At 42.0% G+C, this 25,398-nt stretch overlaps 1 protein-coding gene across 1 annotated transcript in view; it reads left to right on the top strand.

Moving 5' to 3' along the window:
- mtor (mechanistic target of rapamycin kinase) overlaps window positions 1–25,398 on the top strand; it is a 243,218-nt gene that overhangs the window by 184,417 nt on the left and 33,403 nt on the right. The window contains exons 48-53 of the mRNA XM_082187716.1: window positions 11,056–11,203; window positions 11,755–11,877; window positions 13,422–13,504; window positions 13,608–13,680; window positions 13,763–13,837; window positions 17,280–17,415. Of these exons, the coding sequence (XP_082043842.1) occupies window positions 11,056–11,203; window positions 11,755–11,877; window positions 13,422–13,504; window positions 13,608–13,680; window positions 13,763–13,837; window positions 17,280–17,415 (638 nt within the window). The remainder of the gene's footprint in view (window positions 1–11,055; window positions 11,204–11,754; window positions 11,878–13,421; window positions 13,505–13,607; window positions 13,681–13,762; window positions 13,838–17,279; window positions 17,416–25,398) is intronic.

Below are 25,398 nucleotides of genomic sequence, written 5' to 3'. Positions count from 1 at the left end.
ACAAAAGCACAATGTTTTGTTTTGATTGTAAGCTGGCACATACAAAAGTAGACATCTCACAGATTCTTTTTTCATATTTCTTTTTTCTGTATGACCATAAATCACGGAGTAATTGAAGTTTATTGTGCTACTATGTGAAGAAAATCCAGCAAAACGCGCCGGCGCGTTTGCCGACCCCAGAGGGTTAAGAGGTTTGTTGTGTTCCTCTACAGAAGAGACCCAGATCAAGATGTCATCTATGACTATTTCATGTGGCTGTCCAGAAAAGAGCTGTTCCATGCATCTCTGAATAACTTCACTTCCAGTTGAAATTCCCGTATGGTATTTGTAAAAATTTGTATCTTCCGAACGAGGTCATAAATGTTGTGAGTTTCAATGATTCCACATCCAGTGGGATTTGCCAGAATCCACATCTTGTATCTAGAAGGCTAAATGAAGACCTTTGCCTGTGGTATATCAGCAATCACTTGCTCTACAGTCTTTAATGGGTGATGAGGCCTCAAGAGAGCCTTGTTAAGATGCACGGGGTCAATGTATATATGCGTACTGGACCAGACTGCAGCTGCCATGGCAGACACCCAAGGAGTAGCTTCCTCCACTGCCGAAGTAATTCCTAGTCTGGCCGTCTTTTCCAACTCTTGACTTGGGCAACTTTCATGTCTATTTTCATATCTATTGGTGGTCCTCACTTTCCACTTCATTTATGATTTAATTGAATTCTTTCATCAGGTTTTGCATCATGATATTCTGTTTATGCATGTCTGTTCATTATCATGTTCCGTTCCGGCAAGCAAATCTCATAAAATTTCTTAACACATAACACATCAGGATCCTCTTTGTCCTCACCCACTTTCATCCCTCCCAGTCTCTTCCCCCCATGTCCATTTCAAAATGTCTGGCTCCCATACATCAGAATCAGAATGAGCTTTATTTGCCAAGTATATTTACACACAAGGAATTTGTCTTGGTGACAGGAGCTTCCAGTGCAAAAGAAAGTACAGACATAGTGCAGACAAACATGATAGTGCAGGCATACATAGGAATTACACAGTAGAAAATAAAATGTAAAAAAATAATATAAGAAACAAAAATAATGCAATATAATAGAGCAATTTAAGGTTGGGCAGGGGGAACCAATAATCTTCTCAGCCATCCTACATCTATGAATTTGTACATATTCTACATTAAACAAATTGCCATAATGTCATGATCCTTTAGTGAATTTATGATGCTTGTCGCATGGTCAAGATTTTCACTAACTGCAGCAGCCCCCTTGGGGATGGTTTTCTTCTCGTCATAAGCCATTCCTTTTTTTGTGCCAGGCATATTTCTTTATCTTTTGGGTCCAAAAAGTTTTAGTTTGGTCTCGTCACTCTAGTACTCAAGAACATGTGAGGGCACACTACAGCTTAACATATAGAAGTGCCGGTACTGCCTAGCAGTGCGTTACTGGTTAGCCAGAGCACTGAAAACATTTTTTACATTTACATTTTTACATTTAGTCATTTAGCAGACGCCTTTCTCCAAAGCGACTTACAAATTAGGACAAAATTCAGCGAGTCATCATAAAGAGGCAAAAGCAACAACAACGCAAGAAGTGCTCAAAGTACGAAGTTCAGGTATTATTCAGAGTAGCATAAGCCTGATAAGTGATGTTACAAAGGGAAAGGAAAACATTCTTTTGAATGTTGTCAGGGATTCTGCATTCCGGATGAGGGTGGGGAGAGCGTTCCACCAGCATGGAACTGTGAATGAGAATGTTCTGGAAAGTGATTTTGTGGCTTTCTGTGATGGAACCACGAGACGTCGCTCGTTGACCGATCGTAGGTGTCTGGTAGGGATGTAGACTCGTAGGAGTGAGTGAAAGTAGGAGGGAGCTGAGCCTGTGATAGTTCTGTAAGCAAGCGTCAGTGCCTTGAACTTGATGCGAGCAGCGAGAGGTAGCCAGTGCAGAGAGATGAACAGAGGAGTGACGTGGGCCCTCTTGGGCTCGTTGAAGACAAGACGAGCTGCAGCATTCTGGATCATCTGTAGGGGTTTGGTTGCACATGCTGGAAGTCCAGCCAGAAGAGCATTGCAGTAGTCAAGCCTAGAGATGACCAGGGCCTGGACGATGAGTTGTGTTGCATGCTCAGTTAGGAAAGGCCTGATTTTCCTGATGTTGTGCAGTGCAAACCTGCATGATCGAGCTGTCTTTGAAATGTGATCTGTGAAGGTCAGCTGGTCATCAAACGTTACTCCAAGATTTCTGACCGATCTTGATGGGGTGATTAATGATGACTCTAGCTGGATGGTGAAGTCGTGCTGTAGAGACGGATTGGCAGGGAGGACGAGAAGCTCAGTCTTTGCCAGGTTGAGCTGCAGGTGATGTTCCTTCATCCATGTGGAGATGTCCGCCAGACAGCTTGAGACCCGTGCAGCTTCTGTGGGATCATCTGGTTGAAAGGAGAGGAAGAGCTGCGTGTCATCAGCATAGCAGTGGTAGGAAAAACCGTGTGCCCGTATGATGTGTCCCAGTGATGTGGTGTAGATGGAGAAGAGGAGGGGACCAAGAACTGAACCCTGGGGAACCCCTGTGGTCAGCTGATGTGCTCTGGATACCTCACCTCTCCATGCGACCTTGAAGGACCTACCTGTGAGATAGGACTCAAACCAGTGGAGTGAAGTTCCTGTGATGCCCAGTGATGAGAGGGTGGACATAAGGATCTGAAAATGATGCTGCCAACTGTGTCTCTTGGAACTTTTAATGTCTTCTTATAGCCATAGCCTTTTTGACAACCTTTCTCTTAGCTTTTGTGAGAGCTCTTTTGTCTTGGCCACAAAATGTATGCATGTCACAACTTAAAGCTGCAGTCCGTAGTTTTTCCTCTTTGTCAAAAACAAAGAGGAAAAGATCTCTGTTCAAAATCTGCAATTGCAGTTATTCACGGAATTATCAACTTTATGTGGGTTGTGCCTCGGCACGGCACTGCACTGCATGGATGAATCCAATGTTTTGAGGAGAATGTGCGGCTGTCAGTCACCGCGCCGGTGTGGATACTGTCATTCGTATGGTATGACCAACATAAGAATTTTCACCGGAAAATGTCATCTGAACAAGTAAATAACATCCACTTTTGTTCCTACCAACTAAGAAAAAAAAGCATTGCAGTAAATTGCGCTGATTAAATCTAACGATCGCTTATGTCTTACCTGTCCAGCAGAAAAAAAGCCTTCACTGTGTCCGTTTTGAACTCCTTCAACTCCTTGTTTTCGCATGGGCCCAGTTGCAGTCTTTTTTTTTTTCTATAGCCATTCCAAAGTCCGAAGTCTTTTGCATTTTACAACGGGTGAATCTCCAGTTGTCACTGGTGATTGTCATTTGAACCTTTCTGGATCCGCCATCAAATTGACAAGTTTAATTATATAAAGTGCTGTGAGAAAAGGCTATAAATCTCTACCTCCAACATCCTCACACACAATATAGCTCGAATTTCCCGCGGAAATCGTACTCGGTTACTAACGTAACCTCGGTTCTCTCTAGAAGAGGGAACGAGTACTGCGTAAGATATCTTACGCTAGGGGAAAATCCTTTTCCGCGAGATATTGAAGCCAAAAATTATCCTTAATTTTGTAATAATGCAAAACGCGTTGCAGCAGCAATGCAGACATAGGCGAGACAGCTCGCGCGCCTATTGGCTGCTCTGCGGCAACTGCAGCAGCCTATCGAGCGAGGCCTGGCGTGACGCCAGACCCAATCAGGGCACTTCGCGCCCGCTGCGTCACGTCCCGCCGAAATGGGCGTGGTCTAGGCCTATAAATATCGCTCGCAGGCAGCTATTATCTGGTTTTTCATCATCGAAGCAACCAGAGCGTGTGCATGTACGGCAAGATACGCAGTACTCGTTCCCTCTTCTAGAGAGAACCGAGGTTACGTTAGTAACCGAGTACGTTCTCTTACGAGAGGTCTCTCGTACTGCGTAAGATATCTTACGCTAGGGGACCCAATGTAAAACGCCGTGCATGCTGAGATCTGACACCAAAGACCCAAGGGCGAAAACCCGGGGTACATATAGTGCACAATCACTCAGTGAACTCACAGAGAGTCCGGGAAGAAGGAGGGGTGCAGCCTCACTTTTCCACATAAAGTAGCGTCGAAGGGACGCGAATTTCATCATACAGACAGGGCGGGGTACGGCCTGAACTGATGGGAAAAAATGTGGGTCTTACACAGTTTGCCCAGCTTTAAACTGTCGAACATTGAGCTGTGCTCAGCAAACGCAGCATTCTGAGCTGAACGCATCAGGTCAGATAATACTGGTGGTTTAGACCGACAGCAGCCTGGCCTGCAGGGCGGGAACCTCTAGGTTATAAAACCTTATAAATGTAGACGGGGAGGCCCAGCCTGCCGCCATACAAATATCTTGCAAGGCAATCCCACTTGACCAGGCCCACGAAGAGGCCATGCCTCTCGTGGAATGCGCTCTGACACCCAAAGGGCACTGCATGCCCTTGGAGGCGTATGCCAGCGCTATAGCATCAACTATCCATCTGGATAGGCTCTGTTTCGACGCGGCTAGTCCCTTAGAACGTCCGCTAAACGAAACAAAGAGCTGTTCCGTCTGTCTGAAAACAGACGAGCGAGACACATAAGCTCGTAATGCCCTGACTGGGCAAAGGAGGCTCGCGTCTCTTTCCTCATCAGGGACCGGTAGGGCTGACAGAGAGATAATCTGTGCCCTAAACGGTGTGTTGAGGGATTTTGGAACATAACCGTGCTTAGGTTTGAGTATAACTTTTGAGTCATTGGGCCCAAACTCCATGCACGCCGCGCTCACAGAGAGCGCGTGCAGATCCCCTATGCGCTTCACTGAAGCGAGAGCCAGCAAAAACACCGTTTTGAAAGACAGGTGTTTCAAATCGATTGACTGCAAAGGCTCAAATGGCGCACCTTTCATGGCTTCCAGAACCGTAGAAAGGTCCCATACGGGGACTGAGGGAGGTCTGGGAGGATTCAGTCTCTTAGCTCCTCTAAGGAAGCGGATGACTAAATCGTTCCTTCCTATTGACTGACCAAGCGTTGTTTCTGAGAACGCTGCTATAGCCGCCACATAAACTTTGAGCGTGGAGGGGGCCCTGCCCCCATCCAACAGCTCTTGTAGGAAGGAAAGCACCTCCGTCACATCACAGTTTGTGGGTGACACACCACGGGCTGTGCACCAGCCCGAAAACACTGACCATTTCGAAGAATAGAGTCGTCTTGTAGACGGAGCTCTAGCCTGCGTGATCGTGTTTAATACTCCTTTAGGGAGTCCAACATGTACCCGTTGATGGCCCAGACATGAAGGGACCATAGTTCCGGGTGAGGATGCCAGATCGAGCCGCGGGCCTGTGAGAGGAGATCTCTCCTCACTGGTACTGGCCACGGGGCAGTACTTGCTAACTGCATCACGGCTGGGAACCAAGGTTGGTTTTTCCAGAACGGTGCTACCAGCAGTACTGAGCATCCTTCTTCCCTGATCCGTTCTATCACCTGAGGCAGGAGAGAGACGGGGGGAAAAGCATAGAGCGGGCGGCGGGGCCACACATGGGACAGCGCGCTCCTGTTCTTGGAGAAAAATTCTTGACAGTGAGCGTTTTCTTGAGACGCAAACAGGTCCACTTTCGCTCTGCCGAATTTCTTCCACAGCAGTTGGACTGTCTGTGGGTGTAGGGACCATTCGCCTGCCGGAACATTGTTCCTGGACAGTCTGTCTGGTCCTATATTCATGATCCCTGGCACGTGCGCTGCTCTGAGCGAGCGCAGGTTGCACTGAGCCCATACCAGGAGGCGTTCTGCCAGCCTGTACAGTTTCTCGGATCTGATGCCGCCCTGGCGATTTATGTAGGACACCACAGACATGTTGTCCGAACGGACCAAGACGTGGTGACCTTTTATTTGGGGACAAAAACGCGTCAGCGCGTTGTCTACTGCCAGCATTTCGAGGCAGTTTATGTGCAGGAGCTTCTCCCGTTCTGATCACTGGCCGAAGAACGGTCTGCCCTCGAGCAGCGCTCCCCATCCCGAGGTGGACGCGTCCGTGGACACCACTTTCACCCTCGAGGAAGTCCCCAGGCTTACACCTGATTGGTACCAGTCGTTCGCTTTCCAGGGTTTCAGAGCTGTAACGCATTTCTGATTGACCCTGAGGCGAAGCAAACCGGGTGCCCACGCTTCGCGTGGGACTCGCGCTTTCAGCCAAAACTGCAGCGGGCGCATGCGTAGCAGACCCAGCTGGAGTACTGACGATGGTGAGGCCATGAGACCTAGCATCTTCTGAAATCTTTTGAGCGGGACAGACGCGCCGCAGCGAAAAGAGTTCGCTGTGCGTCGAATGTCTACCGCGCGCTGTTGTGATAGTCGCGCTATCATGGATAGTGAGTCCAGTTCTGTGCCCAGGAAAGATATTTTCTGGCTGGGTGACAGGGAGCTCTTCGCCCAATTGACACTCAGACCCAAATCCTCGAGGTGATCGAGTAAAATGGTCGTGTGTTCTATGAGCACTGCGCGAGATTGCGCTAGAATCAGCCAATCGTCCAAATAGTTCAGCACTCGCATGCCTCTCATTCTGAGGGGTGCGAGCGCCGCGTCCATGCACTTCGTAAATGTACGGGGTGCTAGGGACAAACCGAACGGCAGGACTGTGTACTGATATGCCTGGCCCTCGAAGGCGAATCTCAAATATCGCCTGTGACGTGACGCTATCTGTATTTGAAAATACGCGTCTTTCAGATCTATTGACACAAACCAATCTCCTTGGCGAATCTGCACAAGGATTTGCCTGGTCGTGAGCATCCTGAACTGTCGCTTCACAAGCACTTTGTTCAGCTGCCTTAGATCTAGTATGGGTCTGAGACCCCCGTCTTTTTTCGGTACCAGGAAGTATCTGCTGTATAGCCCTCCCTCGCTCTGATCTTGAGAGAGAGGTTCTATGGCCCCTTTGCTCAATAGTTTCGTCACTTCGGCTCGAAGTAGATGCGCTACTTCTGTTTTTACCGTGGTCTCGACGCGCGCCACATAGCGGCGAGGGCGTCGGCGAAACTGCAGCGAATAGCCTCTTTCTATAATGTTCAGCACCCACTTCGAAACCCCGGGTAGCTTTGCCCATGCGTCTGCATGGATAGCTAGGGGTCGAATACGAAGCGCGCTCCGCTCGCTCAGCGATGGAGAAGCTTCGGTGTGCTGTAACACAAGCGTGTCGCTCGTGACATTTGAGGCATGGGGCGCGCTGATGACAGCGGGCAGATTGCCCGCGCTCGACTCCTCTACGGTGGTTAACCGCGAGGGGGAGGGCTGGGCGGTTCCCGTGGGAACTGTCATGTCTATGTGTGGATGTGGGTGCGGGACAGCGGGCACATTTATCACACCGAAAGCATCGTTCGCTTGCGTGAAGCGAGTGCACGTTGGTTTCGTTTTTACAGAAACCGTGAGACATGCATAACGTGGTGTTAGTGGGCACTGGGTAGTGGGCACGTTCACCATGTTTGAAGCGCAACCGATCTGAGTCGGTTTTATGTGCGCGAGCCCTGTGTGACGGGCTGTGCTTATGTGTAGGGATGGGCACTGGGCAGTGGGCATTCTTACTACACACGAAACACCATCGGCCGTGGCCGGGACACCAGAAAATACACTCTTTTGGGGATTTATCTGGGTAGCCGTGAAAACGGCATTTGTGTGCAGGCAAGCGGGTGACAGAACCGACTTGTTGGCTGCAGAAAACACTGGAACAGTCACATTTTCTGGAACTGGACGAGCGAATAGCTTTGGTGTGAGTCCGGCCGCAGCGGGACTGGAACACCGTCGTTTTCCTAGCTGTGCTAGGACGACTTCGGGGCCTCGGGCTTCACCGTGATCCTAGGTCGCGAGCCGCGTCCTGCGGGGCCGCGACCGGATGAGCGGGAGCGCGGTCTCGCGCTTCTGGCCTGGCGGCGTTGTGAAGTGGAGGCAGTGGACGGTGGCTGTGGCTGTGAGCTCTGAGCAGACGGTTTCGCACGGCCTGCTGCAGAGCTGGAGCGCTTCGGGAGGAAGTGCTTCATGGCCTGAGACGCTTTCTGTACCTCTGCGAATCTCTCCGCGAAATCTTTGACGGAGGATCCAAAGAGGCCTGTGGCGGAAAGCGGGGCGTCGAGGAACGCGGTGCGTTCAGACTCGGCCATTTCCGAGAGCGTCAGCCAGAGATGTCTCTCAGATACGGTGAGAGAAGCCATAGTCCGTCCAATGGCTTGCGCTGCGGACTTAGTAGCACGAAGAGCGAGGTCCGTGGCACTCCTTAAGTCCGGCACACAGATCGCGTCAGGTCCTTCCTCATCCAGCTTACGGAGGAGATCGGCCTGGAAGATCTGGAGCGTTGCCATGGTGTGCAACGCTGACGCAGCTTGCCCGGCGGCGGAGAAAGCGCGGTGGAGCAAGCTCGACGTCGTGCGGCAAGCTTTAGAGGGTAGGGCCGGCTTAGCGCGCCGTCCAGCGGAGGGCGGGCATAAGTGGGCAGCTATCGCCTCTTCAACCGGCGGCAGCGAGAGGTATCCTCTGTTCTTGGCATCTTCAACGGCGGAGAATGCCAAAGAAACAGCAGGACGCACTCTAGCAGAATAGGGGGCGCTCCAGGACTTGGCGACTTCTTCGTGTAACTCAGGAAGAAAAGGCGCCGGTCTGGACACAGGCGAAGCGCGCTCCCCAGGCAGGAAAAATCCATCCAGCCGGTTGTGAGCGGGCTGCTCAGGCGAAGACCACTCGAGGCCGAGGCTCGCCGCGGCCTGTGCGAGTACTCGCATGAGTTCCGTCTCAATAGAAGCTCTCTTGCCTGACGAAGTGCGGGCAGGGGGTGCGGGGTCCTCAGAGCCCGGCCAATCCTCACTGCCTGACGCCAGGATAGAGCAGGAATCATCCTCTCCCAGCAGGGCTTCCTCATCCGCGATATCAACGGAAGCGGCGGCAGACGGCGGCCGCTGTTCGTCAGGAAGCGAAACAGAAGAAGCCGGGGAAGCAAGCGGGCGAACCGGCGAGCTTTGGCGGCTGAGGGAGGGTTCCGGGGCCCGCTGGGCACGGCGCTTTTTACGGCGCGACGCCGCGGCGGGCGGGGGAGCAGTCTCGGTGAAGACGGCTAGGCGAGTCCTCAGAGTCGCCATTGCCATCAGCTCGCAGTGAGGGCATCCGCCGTCAGCGAGCGCGAGAGCTGCATGTTCCTCACCCAGGCAGGAAACGCAGATCACGTGGCGGTCCCCGTCGCTGAGTGTGGCTCTGCACGAGCCGCAGGAAGGCATCTTTAAAAAGACGCTAGCTCTTTTAGAAATGTGTGTCGCGGCGGCGACACACACACACAGAAATACAGTGCAAATAAAAGAGAAGGATATAAGCGCCGGAAAGCGCAGCAGGAAGGCAGGAAGGCGGCGCGGCCAGCGACTTCAGTGACTCGTCCCGCTGAAGGTGCTCTCTCTCGACGGCGCGGCTTCTAATCCAGCTCCAGCGATGCGTGTGCTTCGCTTGAAGGATGAAAAATCAGATAATAGCTGCCTGCGAGCGATATTTATAGGCCTAGACCACGCCCATTTCGGCGGGACGTGACGCAGCGGGCGCGAAGTGCCCTGATTGGGTCTGGCGTCACGCCAGGCCTCGCTCGATAGGCTGCTGCAGTTGCCGCAGAGCAGCCAATAGGCGCGCGAGCTGTCTCGCCTATGTCTGCATTGCTGCTGCAACGCGTTTTGCATTATTACAAAATTAAGGATAATTTTTGGCTTCAATATCTCGCGGAAAAGGATTTTCCCCTAGCGTAAGATATCTTACGCAGTACGAGAGACCTCTCGTAAGAGAACCACCAGTACCACTGGAATGAAAAACATTATTACAAGCTTACCGTTTTGAATCGAGCTAAGGCAAGCAGATAGTTTTGAACACTGGCTGGTTATGTACTTGCTCAATTTATTTTGGATCATTTTTAACCCAAAAAAGTTACGGAATGCAGCTTTAAGAGTTGTTATATTAAAGGCCCAGGTGTACTTTTAATTTCCGTATCTTGACACGTCTCGCTTGCAGTCATGTCCGCACAGCTTTCAAAGGACACTCAACAACGGATGAACACGGATGGCCAACTTCGACACATGCACAGTACTTTTGTTGTTACTCTTCTGTCTCTTCTGTGTTTCTTGTGCATGCGCTGTTGTACGCGCACCATTCTGCGCGGTCTCAAAAATTTGGCTGCACGCTGACGGGATGTGCGGACGTCCACGAACCCTCCTGATGATGAAAATTATGTCACGCGGATGACCGAAGTATACTTTGGGATGAAGTGTCGACTTCCCAAGAGCTTAATTGAATTTTTCATACCATTTTGAATCCATAATAGCATGTACCCTAACAGGTTGTCTAGGACCTTTGATTGAAAAATAGCCCCACTAAATCAAAGATCCACCACCATGCTTCACTGTAGGGTTGAGGTACTTTTCTACATGGCTATCTTTCTGTGTACAACAAAGCATCTCCAAAAAACTCTGTTTTGGATCTGTTTTTAAATAGATGTTGTGATTTATTTTTTATTTATTTTTTTATAGCCATTTCCTAATTTGTGCAGCCTTTCATCTTATAAACCATCTTCTCAGGTCTTTCCCATAGTGATGACTAAAGGAATTTGGCTTATTTATCGCCTTATATTTATTCCCCAGTAAAGCAGGAAATCATTTACAAGAACATAAAAACATACATTATAAATGAAAACATACTTCAGATTTTTACTCATAAGAATTTCTAGGGGTGCCAATAATTGTAGCACAAATTTAGGGGAAACAACATTTCACATTTATTTGTTCTTGGATTTTTTGTCTAAAAGGGCAAACTTTCATAGCCTTTATTTACCAAGAGTGCTTATATATGTGGATGACTCTATACAATGCTCATACTCACTAGTCAGAGTATGAACTCACTAGTCAAGCGTAGTCTATTTGCATTGCTTTTTCAAAACTAATTAAAAAACATCACCCATCCCTATAGGTAGGTTATTATGATATAATGCTCATGTTTCCTCTAATGAATGTGTCTTTTAACAGTATTCAGCGCTATGCTGTGATCCCACTTTCCACCAACTCTGGTCTGATCGGCTGGGTTCCTCACTGTGACACGCTGCATGCACTGATTCGAGACTACCGAGAGAAGAAGAAGATCCTACTCAACATTGAACACCGCATTATGCTTAGGGTAACACGTCTTAAGCATAACAAATACAGCTTCCTGATGTGACACCACATTTATTTGTGATAAAGCCCCTTTTCTTTACAAAATATTTTTTTTTGCGATATTTGAAGCACCTATATAAAATGTATGTGCCATAGTAAAATATCGTGTTCGACATCGGTAACCATTTTGAAGTGCCAAACCTTTTTTTAAAAGCTTTTTTTTTTATCCTTAGATTGAAACATGACTAGTGAGGTATGAAATAAAATAAGCAAGTCATGAAGTACACACTTTTATCCAAAACAAACTGGGGGCAATTATTACAGGGACAATTCCCTGTGAAGTAATGTGGAGTTACATTCTTTAAATGAGGATATAAGTGCTAACTCTTGGCTAGAGCCAACATGCTTTCTGGTTACAAACCATGAGCTTTAGCCACTCTGTAAAATGGACCAAATAAAAGGCTGCATTATGCGGATAAGGAAGGAAGAAGTGAAGAACTGAAGAAGTAAAACTGATCTCTGAAATTACTTAACAACTTCATTGAATAACTAAAACTGTGTCATTTATGTTAGATGGCCCCTGACTATGATCACTTGACTCTCATGGAGAAGGTGGAGGTGTTTGAGCATGCCGTGAACAATACAGCAGGAGACGACCTGGCCAAACTGCTCTGGCTTAAGAGTCCCAGTTCAGAGGTTCGCATTCATTATCTTCTCTCCTTCTCATCAAAAAACTGTTGTGTTGTATATTAGGCATGTGGTCATATTAGCTGTGATCAGAGTCCATTCCAGTCACTTCATACTAAACTCTTTCTGCAGCCCCTCTACATTGTGACATGTGGCAAGATTTTAGTACAGATATATTTTCACTGCATGTTTTGTTCCATGACTGCTTAGGGCACCTACACTAGAACATTACTGAGCGTCTGAATGGAAGGAATGTATAAGAACATTTACATTTAAATAAAGCAGGAATTAGGGGTGTGAGATATTGACAAAAAATACTTTATCTCAATATTTTTTGAGATTTTGTATGATAATATCGATAATTAGGCAATATTTTGCTGAGTGTGTTTTTGTGCTGATTGTGGACAGCTTACTCCCAAAAGCTTTTCATATTCTTCATATTTTGTGTAGTGGTTTGTTTACAGCAGTGAAAGAAATGAACTTTTCCACTAAGTACACCCTAAAACTGATTTCCAGGGGATTTTTACCTTTATAATGGCATTTTTAATTCCTTGTATGCATCATCTATTATGTCAAATTCTTGCATTTAATCATTAAATTCAATTAGAATAATAAGGAACTATAGGATGTTACCAATCAAATGAAATCAGTGTGAACAAAATCCACTTTTCCTGCTTCTGTGCCACTTCTGCAGTGCATCTAAGGCAGCATTTAGATGTATTTACATTGCAAGTTTAAAAAAAAGTTTGAAAAAAATTTGGTTGGTTAAAAAAAAAAAGTACTAGCCAATGGCCATTCTTTTGTCAATGTATCTGTAGAGGGTTGCACTACTGAATAGAGCAATGACTTGATGAAGTGCCCTGGAATATACATGCAGTGACCATGCAGTGAAGTAAATTGCCTGAAATCTGTCAAAAACATGTCTGGGTCATATTGCACCCCCAAAATATGAAATAGAAATTAGGAAATATCTATAAATTGTGCATAAACAACATGAAGCCTATTTTAGTACCAGTTGTAAGCATTTAATTGTATTACAATTAAATGTAATACAGAAAATTTATGCCGTGTCCAGCTATGATTATTTTAATGTATTTAACGTATTACAATAGTGAAAATGAGATTTATTTTATGTAACATTAGGATTTACTTACTATTTGTAAAATGTAGTTAAGTTTTGTTTGATTTTGGTGTGAAATTTGACCTAGGCATTTCATCAAAAGATTCAGCATTATACTGAGTGGTGAAAATTATGAAAATAAACAAGGAAATCTGAAATGTTGCTGTTTTTTTGTTGTTGTTTTTTTCACAAATAAAGGGAATAGTTAAACTGTGTGCAGATTTTCCTCTTTTATTTTCATATGTTTTGTTTTGATCTTGCACCTCTTGGAGATAATTTGGATGTGCATACTTTTTCCCTCCTTCTAGTAATGAAATTTATGCCATTGTAGATACCATTGTATCTACAAGATACTATCAATTATTCATGCATTATTGTATTATTTTAATTTACAAAATGAAAAATGGGTTTACATAGCTTCCTCTTTATACAGGTTTGGTTTGACAGGAGGACCAACTACACCCGTTCACTAGCTGTCATGTCCATGGTTGGTTATATCTTAGGGCTTGGGGACAGGTACAAACTGAACAAAAATGATTGCATTTTATCAGCATTTATCAAAGTAGTTTATTCATTATTTATTATATTATGAATAATCTTTTTTTCCCTCCAACCACAGACATCCTTCCAATCTAATGTTGGACAGGCTCAGTGGAAAGATACTTCATATCGATTTTGGGGATTGTTTTGAGGTAGTTTTTCTTAGAAGCTACAACAAATAACCAACATACAGTAGTTTTGTTCGTTTATAACTGAAATGTTTTATATTTTAAGGTTGCAATGACCAGAGAAAAATTCCCTGAGAAAATACCTTTCAGATTAACCCGGATGTTGACCAATGCCATGGAGGTAAGTTGGTCATTTTTATGTGAGTGTATTTGGAGTGTTAAAGCTCTAAGAGCTTTTTCACCTTGTCTTTACTAGCTTTTTCATGCCTGTTAATTTTGATCCAAATCACTATAAAATTCATTCAGCACTAATTTTGTTCTATTCTTTAATCAGAAGGGTTTAAATTCTTTGTACATAGACAAGCATATCCAGACCACTATGTCTGCGATTCTACGATTACTCATTTAAAGTCCGTGTTTATTGCTGCAAATGAGGGAGCATAGAACTTTTACACTTCAATTACAAGCTGAGGTACCAAAACTCCACACCAAACTATGCATTAAAAAACATATGGCACAAATTTATGATCATATAAGAGTCATAGAAGCAGATACGTTATAATTATTTTACATGAAATATAAGCAGGGCACACCTGAAGCTCTACCTAAAATTCCCTAAAGTAATTCTCCTTCTCTCCACGACAGCAATCACACCAAATATAACCATTGACTCTAAAGAGGGGGAGAATGGTTTGTTTTTTCTTGCAGCCTTCGAGGACAATCAATAGAAAACGTGTTTTCTTGTCATTATTTTGTGGTACATTTAATTTAGACTGCAAACACATATTCACAACTAAGGCAAAATACAATTTCATTTACCGTGATGTTGGAGATTCAGCAGTTGCCATTATACAGCGGTACATAAAACACACATATTCTAGTATTTCATCAAAAGATGGGGCCCTTTTTTAACGATCTAAGCGCATAGTCTAAAGTGCACGGGCATAAGCGCACTTAGGGTATGTCCGATTCCATTTTTTTCTAGTTTAACGATGGGAAAAATGGTTGGCGTGCCCAGTGCTTGGTCTAAAAGGGTTGTCCCTATTCTCTTAATGAGTAATGGGTGTGTTTTGGACGTAATGTGCAATAAACCAATCAGAGTCTCATCTCCCATTCCCTTTAAAAGCCAGTTGCGCTTGTGCCATGGTGGATTGCTTTTTACATGCCGGAATTTGCAAGCGAAAAGAGTAAACGCTTCTGCAGAGAGGAAACGGATCAGCTCGTGCGCGAGGTTAAAGCGCGCAAGCAGACCATCTACGGGACAAGCTGGATTCCACCATATCTTTATGTACACAATATTAATCTTTTACATTGTAATCCTTTTATTTATAATAATAATACGTTTATTTTATATAGCGCCTTTCAGAAAACTCAAGGTCACTTTACAATAAAGTACAAATAAACATGACATAGAAACGATACAAATAAACTGAGATGAATAACATGATAGATAGAGGTACAGATACATAAAAATCAGATCATAGAGTCAGGAAATAAGTAGCAAAAAGATATGTTTTAAGGTGGGTTTTGAAATCGTGTAATGATGAAAGGTCGCGGATGTGTTGGGGAATAGAATTCCAAAGAGTTAGGGCAGCGGTACAAAAAGCCCTTCCACCAAACGATGATAGTTTGTGCCAATGGATCATCAACAGACCGGTATCTGAAGATCTAAGTGTGCGAACTGGGGAATAGGTATGGATGAGATCAGAAATATAGTTGGGGGCAAGACCATGGAGTGCTTTGAATGTGATAAGGAGTATCTTGTATTGAATACGAAAGCGAACGGATAGACAGTAAAGTCTGTGTAAAATCGGAGTATTGTGGGAAGATTTCTTTGTGTATGTGAGGACCCTAGCTGCGGAGTTCTGAATATATTGGATCTTATTTTTATTGATGAATTGGGTAAGCCATAGAAAACAGAATTGCAGTAGTCAAGCCATGAAGTGATGAAAGCGTGAACTAGGGTCTCAGCATCGCTGATATTCAGAAATGGTCGTAAGTGCGTGATATTATGAAGGTGAAAGAAGGCAGACTTAATGAGCGCTGAGAAGTGTGGAAGGAAGGAAAGAGGAATCAAAGATTATACCAAGGTTTTTGACAGTGGTGGAAGGTTGAACCAAAACTCCAGCAATATTAACATTGTCAGCACAGAAACGGGATGTAATTTGAGGTGAACCAATAAGAAGTAGTTCTGTTTTATCAGTGTTGAGTTTGAGAAAATTACTGGTCATCCAAGCATTTATATCATCAATACAAGCTGATATGGAATTTGTGGGGAAAGGAGCATTGCGTTGAGGACAGATGTATAGTTGGGTGTCATCTGCGTAGCAATGGAATTTAAAGCCATGATGATGGATGATGTTGCCTAATGGGAGCATGTAGATGATGAAGAGTAAAGGCCCAAGAACAGAACCCTGGGGAACACCAATGTGGGACAGAGGCAGTAGTGGACTTAGCCTGGCGGATAGAGATGTAATGCTGGAAACCAGACAGGTAGGAGGTGAACCAGGATAGGGCAGAAAATACCAAGAGCAGAGAGTTGTGAGATGAGAATACTGTAAGGAATTGTGTCGAATGCAGAGGAAATGTTTAGAAGAATTAGAATACTGGTGGAGCCGGAGTCAGTGGCCATAAGTAGATCATTGACAACCCTAAGAAGTGCTGTCTCGGTGCTGTGGAGTGTGCGAAAACCGGATTGAATACATTCATTGTGTTTGTTAGATGACAAATGTGTTTGTCATCTAAGCAGTGACCACTTTCTCAAGCAGTTTCGAAAGAAATGGTAGATTTGAGATTGGTCTGTAGTTGGCCATGTCAGAGGGGACGAGGCCAGGTTTCTTTAGGACAGGAGTGACAGCAGCAGTTTTTAATTCCAGAGGAACAGCACCAGTACTTAGTAGTTGGGAGATGAGAAGTGAAATCGTCAGTGAAATAACAGGTGCACATTTTTTAAGTAAAGCAGTAGGAGCCGGATCAAGATGACAGGAAGATGTGTTTGTTTTGTTGAGTAGTTCAGAGATATAAGCAGGGGTTGGGGGGGGGGGCAAAATCAGTGTGAGTAAGAGGTGTAGGTGTAACGAGAGCATTTTGAAAATGTACCAGAAACTTTGAGAACTAAATATTTTAAAGATCAAAGGTTATTTTTAGTATTTAGCTATTTTGTGTGCTGCTGCCCTTGTGTACCCTGTGTGTGTAATAAGCAGAGTGTACACGCGTTGTGGATCCACCTATAGGCGCACATTACTAACGCGCTCTTTAAATAACAAAAAAAATCAGTTGCCCCAAAATAGCAATGCTCCAACAATGCACCTGAACACACCTCTTTTTCAGACCAGTACCCCCATGGGCGAACAAATTGGCTAAAAATACATTTGCTTTTTAAACAACGTGGCGCAGGACATGAAAATGATAACTGCGTCGGGCTGAAAGTAGCAAAAGACATTTGCGTCGCGCCTGACGCTGCATTGCACTAGGTGTATGATAGGGCCCATGGCCTTAGAAACATCCACAGATATCTATGCTAAGCCTCAGATATCCACTTAAAATAACCCCTGCATTGTCCATTTTGCATGATTGACATTCCCTATCTCTCTGGCTGAATAACAGATCATGTTTCTTCTTAGGTGACTGGACTGGATGGTAACTACCGTATTACATGTCACACGGTGATGGAGGTACTGCGTGAACACAGGGACAGTGTCATGGCTGTGCTGGAGGCCTTTGTCTATGACCCATTACTCAACTGGAGGCTTATGGATAGTAAGCACACAACTTTTCCTTATTCAAAAGACTTAAACATACCAGAGCCACACAATCCTACTGTTGAGTCGTAAACATCTCTTCTCATATACTTTAGGGAAGTTGACCTGCTGTGTGACTTGCTATACTCCATCTAAAACGTTTTTAAACAGCATTTTTCAAGGTTTCAAATTGAGCCAAACTGAACATTATCTCGTCCTCTGTGTTCTACGTTTCGGACGACAACAGTCAAACTGTGCATTTTGAACAGCAAAATTATTGCTTGTGGTCTGCGAAATTTCCCCTTTGGAGCATTGGAATTTTGCCTTAGTCCATGCGATTACAAAGCTGTGGTTGCAACAGGTTGGGTTGTGCCCCCCATGGTGTATGTTTGGTCCCTCATCATATTGAGTCGAAGGCACAGAAGGATTCTCACACTCTGACTTAGGATCTAGATATTCTCTGATCTGTGCACTGTCAGGCAACCAGTATCATCTTAATGGACCAATATCATCTAAGTGGTCAAAGCCTTCATCCTCAGGCTTCAGCCGTAAAACTGATGCCTCTCTCAGCTCATTTGGGAGCATAGCGATTTCTGCCAAATGTGTCTTTGGTTCTTCGAACTGTAGAGAAGGGTATGCCATCCAGTTTCGGTGCTCCATGAGCAATTGTTTACTGCTTGTGTCCGGTCATTTGGCTTTTGTCTAAATTCATTTAAGCAGGGTGGAGCATTCCTGTAGAATAAGCAGATATGTAAATAAAAAGGTCATCATCATAACAGTTGAGACTATGGTGGCGGATAATGTGACTGAGCAGTTTTTAGTAGTTGAGGGAAGAATCAGATGAGATGGAGCAGTTTCTCATGTGAAGAGATTACAGATAGGTTAAGAAGATCTAATTGACAGATAGAAGAACTAGCTTTTGTAATTAAATCACTCACAGATAATGGACTGGTGAAATTAAAGCTAGACAGAACTGTAATGTCCATCCATGTTATAATCTCTCACATGCATGTTATCTGTAAAGCCATCTGTAAAGATACCAATAGGATACAAGAACACTTTCAAACTTTATTTACGCATCATCCTCAGTAGTTGCACACTGGTATCTCTCGCACGCACTGTGGGCCGGATGTCGTCTTATTACAGAATAAATTAAATGCTTATACCAGCGGCGAATTAGTCTTCCAGGTCCTGATGTCAAACCTGCACCACTTTTATTTGATGAAGAGCACGCCAAAATGAATGTGAGGTAGTATTTCTGCAACAGTTTGGCGTATTGAAACGAAATTTGGTACCTGCAGTCACAAGCATGAACTGAGGCTACTTGCAGCGTTTTGGCATAGTGCCACCTACTAAATGGTTAATTTTCCCATATCAGTATTATTTGGGCATCAGCCATTTTGAATTTTAATATGCTAATATGTCATAAAAATGTTTTGAATGTCATAAAATGTCATTTGCGATTCGATTCTGATCGAATTAATCCTCTAATGTGTCTTAGGGTGTGAATTACACAGCGACCTTCATGGGGTCAGTAAGAGTAAGGGTAACAACAACAAAAAATGTTTGTCCATTGTTAGATGTTAGTTCATAATGATGCTATATAACTTTATTTTAATAGCCTATAAAAAAATATGTGGAATACTTTTATGTAGAAATTTACAAAAGCCAAAAAATGTAAAAGGCTTTAAAAGTATTGTTAGTTCCAGGTACATTAATTAATTAATAATAATTGCTCCCAATTAATCCTAAACAAACTTTTTTTTTTTTTGGGGGGGAATTGGAAGAAAAGCCCTTTTTGTTCTCTTTATCTGCATGATGCAAAGCTCTTCATCTTCATTAAAAAAGTGCTACAGTATTTCACTTTTCCTTTCTACATCAATGATGATTCTGAAAGAAAAACAACTTATTTCAGTGTTGTTGTTAATGTTCTGGTTAGTTCAGCGATTTACTTTATACATTCAGTTCAACGACATTAGATTAAATTTCATGTATCATTCAACGGAACTGTGTGAATTCATTTTAAACACTTACATTATGTTTTGGCTCTGTCCATGCAATAAATGTGCATCTTGTAGAAAATAACGGTGACAATTTAACGGAAAATAACGGTGACATAGATCAAATCCATAGATCTCAACGTGGCTCCAGCTTATTCGTATTGCTTTAAGGGAATGTCTGAAGAATAAATAATGTTGAAACTAGAAATGCAACATGTTTTTTTCTATCCAAACAATTGCATACAGCACACCTCCTTGAGTGCCAAAAATCCACTGAAATGGTCAAAAGTGTATTTATATGAATCTATATTTGAATCAGTTTCAAGGATATTTGCAAGAAGGGATTTTGTTCATTTTAACAGCTTCTGAAGCTGCTGTTACAGGCATGTAAACTTTAGAAAAATATTTTATTGGCACTTAGAGAGGTAGGCTATGTTGTATGCAATTATTTTGATACAAGGGAAAAAAGATAATTTCCAAATTCAGTATTATTTGTTGTTCAGACATTCCTCTTTGAACAAACATTGTGCCATGGATGAACTATCCAGTGTCCACAGATCAGCAACATTTACCATGGATTTACTGTAGTAACACTAACTGCAACCATGGAATTTTGGCAGGAATAGTAGGCTATAATGCCTTCAAGTAACATTACGTCGGTTTTATTTTGACATTATGAATACAATTGCTGCCCTCAAATGTTAATCTGAACTAAAATAAACCTTTGTTTATAACTACTACAATATTACATTTCATTTTTTCCAAGGAGCTATTTTGTTTTTATATGCTCATAAGAAGAGTCAATTATAGCTCTAGAATTGCTCAAAGTAAAAAAAATCATACTTTATGATGTTAGTTTTAATATAAAAAAGAATAAAAAAAATTAAATCAAGGAAATTTCTCTGGCATTTATTTATTTTTGCTGTATCAAAAACGTACCGAACCGAACCGTGACACAAGTGTATCGTATCGAACCGAACTGTGAATTTTGTGAACCGTTACACCCCTAATGTTTACTAAGAATTAGAATCTAGAAGGTTATTAAGATATCTTTAATACTTTTAGGGTTACAGCCATGCAAACTTTGGAAAATAATATTTATGGCATTAAAAAATTATTTAATGAAAAAAATGAGATGCGTTTCTAGTTTCAACATTATTTGTTGTTCAGATATTCCTCTTGTAGATTTGAAAATCAAGCTTTTCCCCGTTATGGTTGAATCACGGAAGCTACGCCAGTTACTTTGCCAAGAGATCTCTTATTTATTATATTTATACATGTCTCAGACATATGAGAGAAACAGGCATAGAAGAAGAGGGAGGTTATATGAGAGGTGGTCATAATTCCAGATTTCTCTGTTCCCCATCTATTTCCTCTCACCCCCCTCATGCCAGCTGTATATGTTTCTCGGTGTTTCTCTCCCCTCACCCCCTCATGCCTTTGTTTTTCTGGGTGCTACACTATAAGGATTGTAGACTTGGAATTAAGCCTTTTCCCCGTTATTATTTGATTCACAGGACCGGACACCAGTTATCTTACCAAGAAAAATCTTTATTCTTATATGTCAGGAGAGAAACTCTGTGAAGATGTTATATTCATGCCAGGTCTATGTGTTTCTGTGTTTCTCTGCCGTAGTACAGTAAGATTGAGCTTAAATACACAACTGAGCGACTTTCGACTTCCTTGTAAGGTAGAAAAACATATTGTTTAAAGATGGAAAGTATTTGCTAATGCTTACACATGGTACAATCCACTTTCCACATTAAGAAACTATTTCTCAGTGTATGTTAGTGGTATACAAATGGTACATTTGCATCAGTTGAAACATTCCTTTTCTTGCAAAGAGCATACCAACTGTACACAGTTGAAGTATCATCATCATTGGAACTCTCTGCTAAGTGAACATTGCATACCTCTAAGCAAAATATAAATCTACCAGATCTCTTCAGCACACATGTACAAACATAGTCTGACTTCACAAAAAAAAACATTATGAAATTATTAAGAAAATGAATAAAGAAAAACAGTACTAAAAAATAACATTAAACAGTAAAAAAAATTGTCTTCAAGATTGAGCTTATATATGCCACTGATGGACTTACAACTTACATTTACATTTACATTTACATTTATTCATTTAGCTGACGCTTTTATCCAGAGCGACTTACAATTGCTATATATGTCAGAGGTCGCACGCCTCTGGAGCAACTAGGGGTTAAGTGTCTTGCTCAGGGACACATTGGTGTCTCACAGTGGATTCGAACCCGGGTCTCTCACACCAAAGGCATGTGTCTTATCCACTGCGCCACCACCACAACTTCCTTATAAAGATAGCAAAAACAAGTTGCTTATGTTTAAAATGGAACGTATACCTCATGCTTACACATGGCACAATCCACTTTCCATGTTAAGAAACTATCCCTCGGTGTATACATTTGTGGTACATTTGCATCAGTCAAAACATTCCTTTCCTTGTAAAGAATATGCCAACTGTACACATTTGCTGTATCATCATCAGTGGAACATCTCTGCTCAGTGCACATGTACAACATTCTCTGACTTCACAAAATACATTATGAAAATTAATAAAGAAAATGAATACTAAAAAATAACATGAAAATTTTAGTCTTCACTCTTTAAAAGAAAACATTTTCAACTGTATGCAAAGTGACATTTGGTTTCCGACAACTAAAAATGTGTACAATTGACCAATTTACTCTTGGAACTGCATTAAAGGAGAAGTTCACTTTTAAAAAAACTTTTGCTGATAATTTACTCACCCCCATGTCATCCAAGATGTCCATGTCTTTCTTTCTTCAGTCGAAAAGAAATTAAGGTTTTTGATGAAAACATTCCAGGATTTTTTCACATATTATGGATTCCATTGGGACCCAAACGGTTCAAGGTCCAAATGACAGTTTCATTGCCGCTTCAAAGGGCTTTAAACGATACCAGACGATGAATAAGGGTCTTATCTAGCGAAACGATCGGTCATTTCAAAAATAAAATAAAAAGTTGACGTTTTATAAGCACAAATGTTCGGCTTGCTCTGTTCTGTGATGCGCGTTCGTGATGTCACGTAATACGCAATTACGTTGAAAAGGTCACGCTTGAAAAATTGAAGAAAATGTTCTTTTTGGCTTTTTAATATTAAAACACTCAGGATGCGCACACGAAATGGGCATTTTAAACGATAAACTGACACAAATACATTTGAAAATGTTTATATGGTCCTCCTTCCGCACATTTGTAAACACATCAAACTTGACCTTTTCAACGTAATTGCGTATTACGTGACGTCACGAACGCGCATCACAGAACAGAGCAAGGCGAACATTTGTGCTTATAAAACGTCAACTTTTTATTTTATTTTTGAAATGACCGATCGTTTCGCTAGATAAGACCCTTATTCATCGTCTGGTATCGTTTAAAGCCCTTTGAAGCGGCAATGAAACTGTCATTTGGACCTTGAACCGTTTGGGTCCCAATGGAATCCATAATATGTGGAAAAATCCTGGAATGTTTTCATCAAAAACCTTAATTTCTTTTCGACTGAAGAAAGAAAGACATGGACATCTTGGATGACATGGGGGTGAGTAAATTATCAGCAAAAGTTTTTTCAAAAGTGAACTTCTCCTTTAAGATCTCAATATCTCTGGGATTGAACCATATAGGGACTTTAAAATTAAGATACCAAAAGAAAAGTTTCTTAAGAACCAGAATCTAAAAGGATATTAAGATATATTTAATACTTCTTGAGTTACAGGCAAAAAAACACAAGTGCTTTTCCCATTTTTTTAACTGTCACCATTGGTATATAATGCAGCAAAGATTGCTAAAGTAAAAATATTTCATTATTAGACCTACCAATCTCCATTTTAAAATAAAATAATGATGCTGCCATCTTTCTAAAGCCATTTTTACCCTCTGTAATTTAGGTCCAAATCTCAGGTGAAAATTGTAATTTTGACCTCCCTCAACAAAACAGTGAATTGCTTAGTAAATATATATTCATGACATTTAATATTTTGGCTTCCTTCTTCATTTATGTATTTCTTTCACCAGAAAAAAAAAAACGTTATCAAACTTTTTAGCCAGGGACCTCTGCTTGAGTTGAAAACTTAGTTGCAGTAACATTAATTTCTTAATTTATGTCAGGAGTGCAAAATAATCAAATTGGTAATTTTTGATATTTTGAATAGAATAACAACACGCATTCATATTCAGTCACTTCCGCTGCGGTTTATTTGTGTTCACATAGCTTCACTGAACAGCGTTCATTAGGGCTTTTTGTAGAGGTCGACCGATTCATCGGTTTTGCCGATTAATCGGCACCGATAGTTGATTGGTGGAATCGGCAAAAATACATAACGATAGTTTTTCCTGGTTGCGTCCGTTGCTGGAGCGGCTGAGAAGCTCGCGCTGTCATTCATTACACAGTAAGAGAGAGCTGAGAAGGGTCTGCTGGCATCATGCAGTACAAGAGCGGCCTCTAGAGGTGTAATAAAAACTATCGCTGATGCCTCGTGTTGTTTATTTCGACACGTGATTCTGCGTGCTGCACTGAGAGCACACGCTGCGCGGAGAGCGCTGACATCAGATGCGTGTTTAAAGCACCGACAGCTAAAAGGTAGCCTATGTATACACTACATTTTTTCATATCATTATAAAGTGATTAATTTGTTGACTAAATGCTGCATTAGTAGAGAAAGAACAGCACAACAGTATGTTTGTTTGCCTTCGAGGCTGAGAGGACGCTAACATTAGTAGTACCTCAAGCGGTTAAAACACTGACAAAAATAAACGTCCGACCCGAATGTTTAATGTCACAATTGTTACCATCTATATGCATTAGTTTATATCCAGCTGGTCACTTTTATGCATTAAATATGCAGAGAAGTTGCATATTTAAATCTAGAGACGTAAGATAGCAAACTGATATGTTCATACACTACAGCCGACAGAAAGATATAAACAAATCAGAAAAGCATTCGATTTCGGATATTTTTTCATCATCACTTTAATACATATTTTGTTATTTTGATTAGATAATCATCAAGTGTTTATAAAATAGAAGCAAAAGTGTGAGACTACATGTAATATTTATGTCATTTCAATGCTCTGGCGTTGTAGATATTTAAAGTTGGCCATCTTTAAGCATGACTGTTTGGATTTATATGAAATGATAACACTTACAGTAAAATTCCATATGTAACATTAACTAAGGTTAATAACTGCTGTATAAGTATTGTTCATTATTTGTTAATTAACATGTACTAATTTATATTAAGTAGCCTACAATATATGAATTTAAATTAAGTTTTTTTATGTGTTAACCATAGTTAATGCACTATCAAACTAACATGAATGATCAAGGTGCAATTGTATTGCTAAAATATTTTACCGATCAAATTTTGTTACTTTTTTATTCATTAAGTTGGCTTGAAAAAGAACAGTTAAACAGTTACATTTTAAGGTTACTGGTTTTATTTGTTATTTAGAGTATTACTTTTTGTTTCAGTTTGAATGAATGTCTTTTATTGACTTCAATATTTATTCATATTTATATATTTATTTAATTTAGCATGTTTTCATGGTTCAATACAGTTTTATTATTTTTATAATAAAGTTCAGCACTGTTTTACTTGGAGTGTTATGTTTTTTTTTAATCCAGAATCAATTTGAAAAACTATCGGTGGATTAATCGGTTATCGGCAAGTGTGGCCCAACCTAGCTATCGTTATCGGTAAAATCCACTATCGGTCGACCTCTAGCTTTTAGTCCAAAAGTGTCCAAAATCTGGAGAAATATTGATATGTTTACACATTTACTTCATATTTCTTTAGACAGAGTCATACTTTCAATTAATTTTCCACTGATTTACACGTTCTGATGAGCATTATGGTAAATCAAAAGTTATATTTAAATTCATAAAAACTTACATATGCTTGTGTTGTGCTCCTTAATGTTGTGGTGTTATCTGGATGATCTACTACTTTGTT

The sequence above is a fragment of the Leuciscus leuciscus genome (genome assembly GCF_965113295.1).
Source record: "Leuciscus leuciscus genome assembly, chromosome: 13".
NCBI lineage: Eukaryota > Metazoa > Chordata > Actinopteri > Cypriniformes > Leuciscidae > Leuciscus > Leuciscus leuciscus.
The sequence above is the reverse complement of the archived record's forward strand: the minus strand, read 5'-3'. Positions and strand labels throughout refer to the sequence as shown.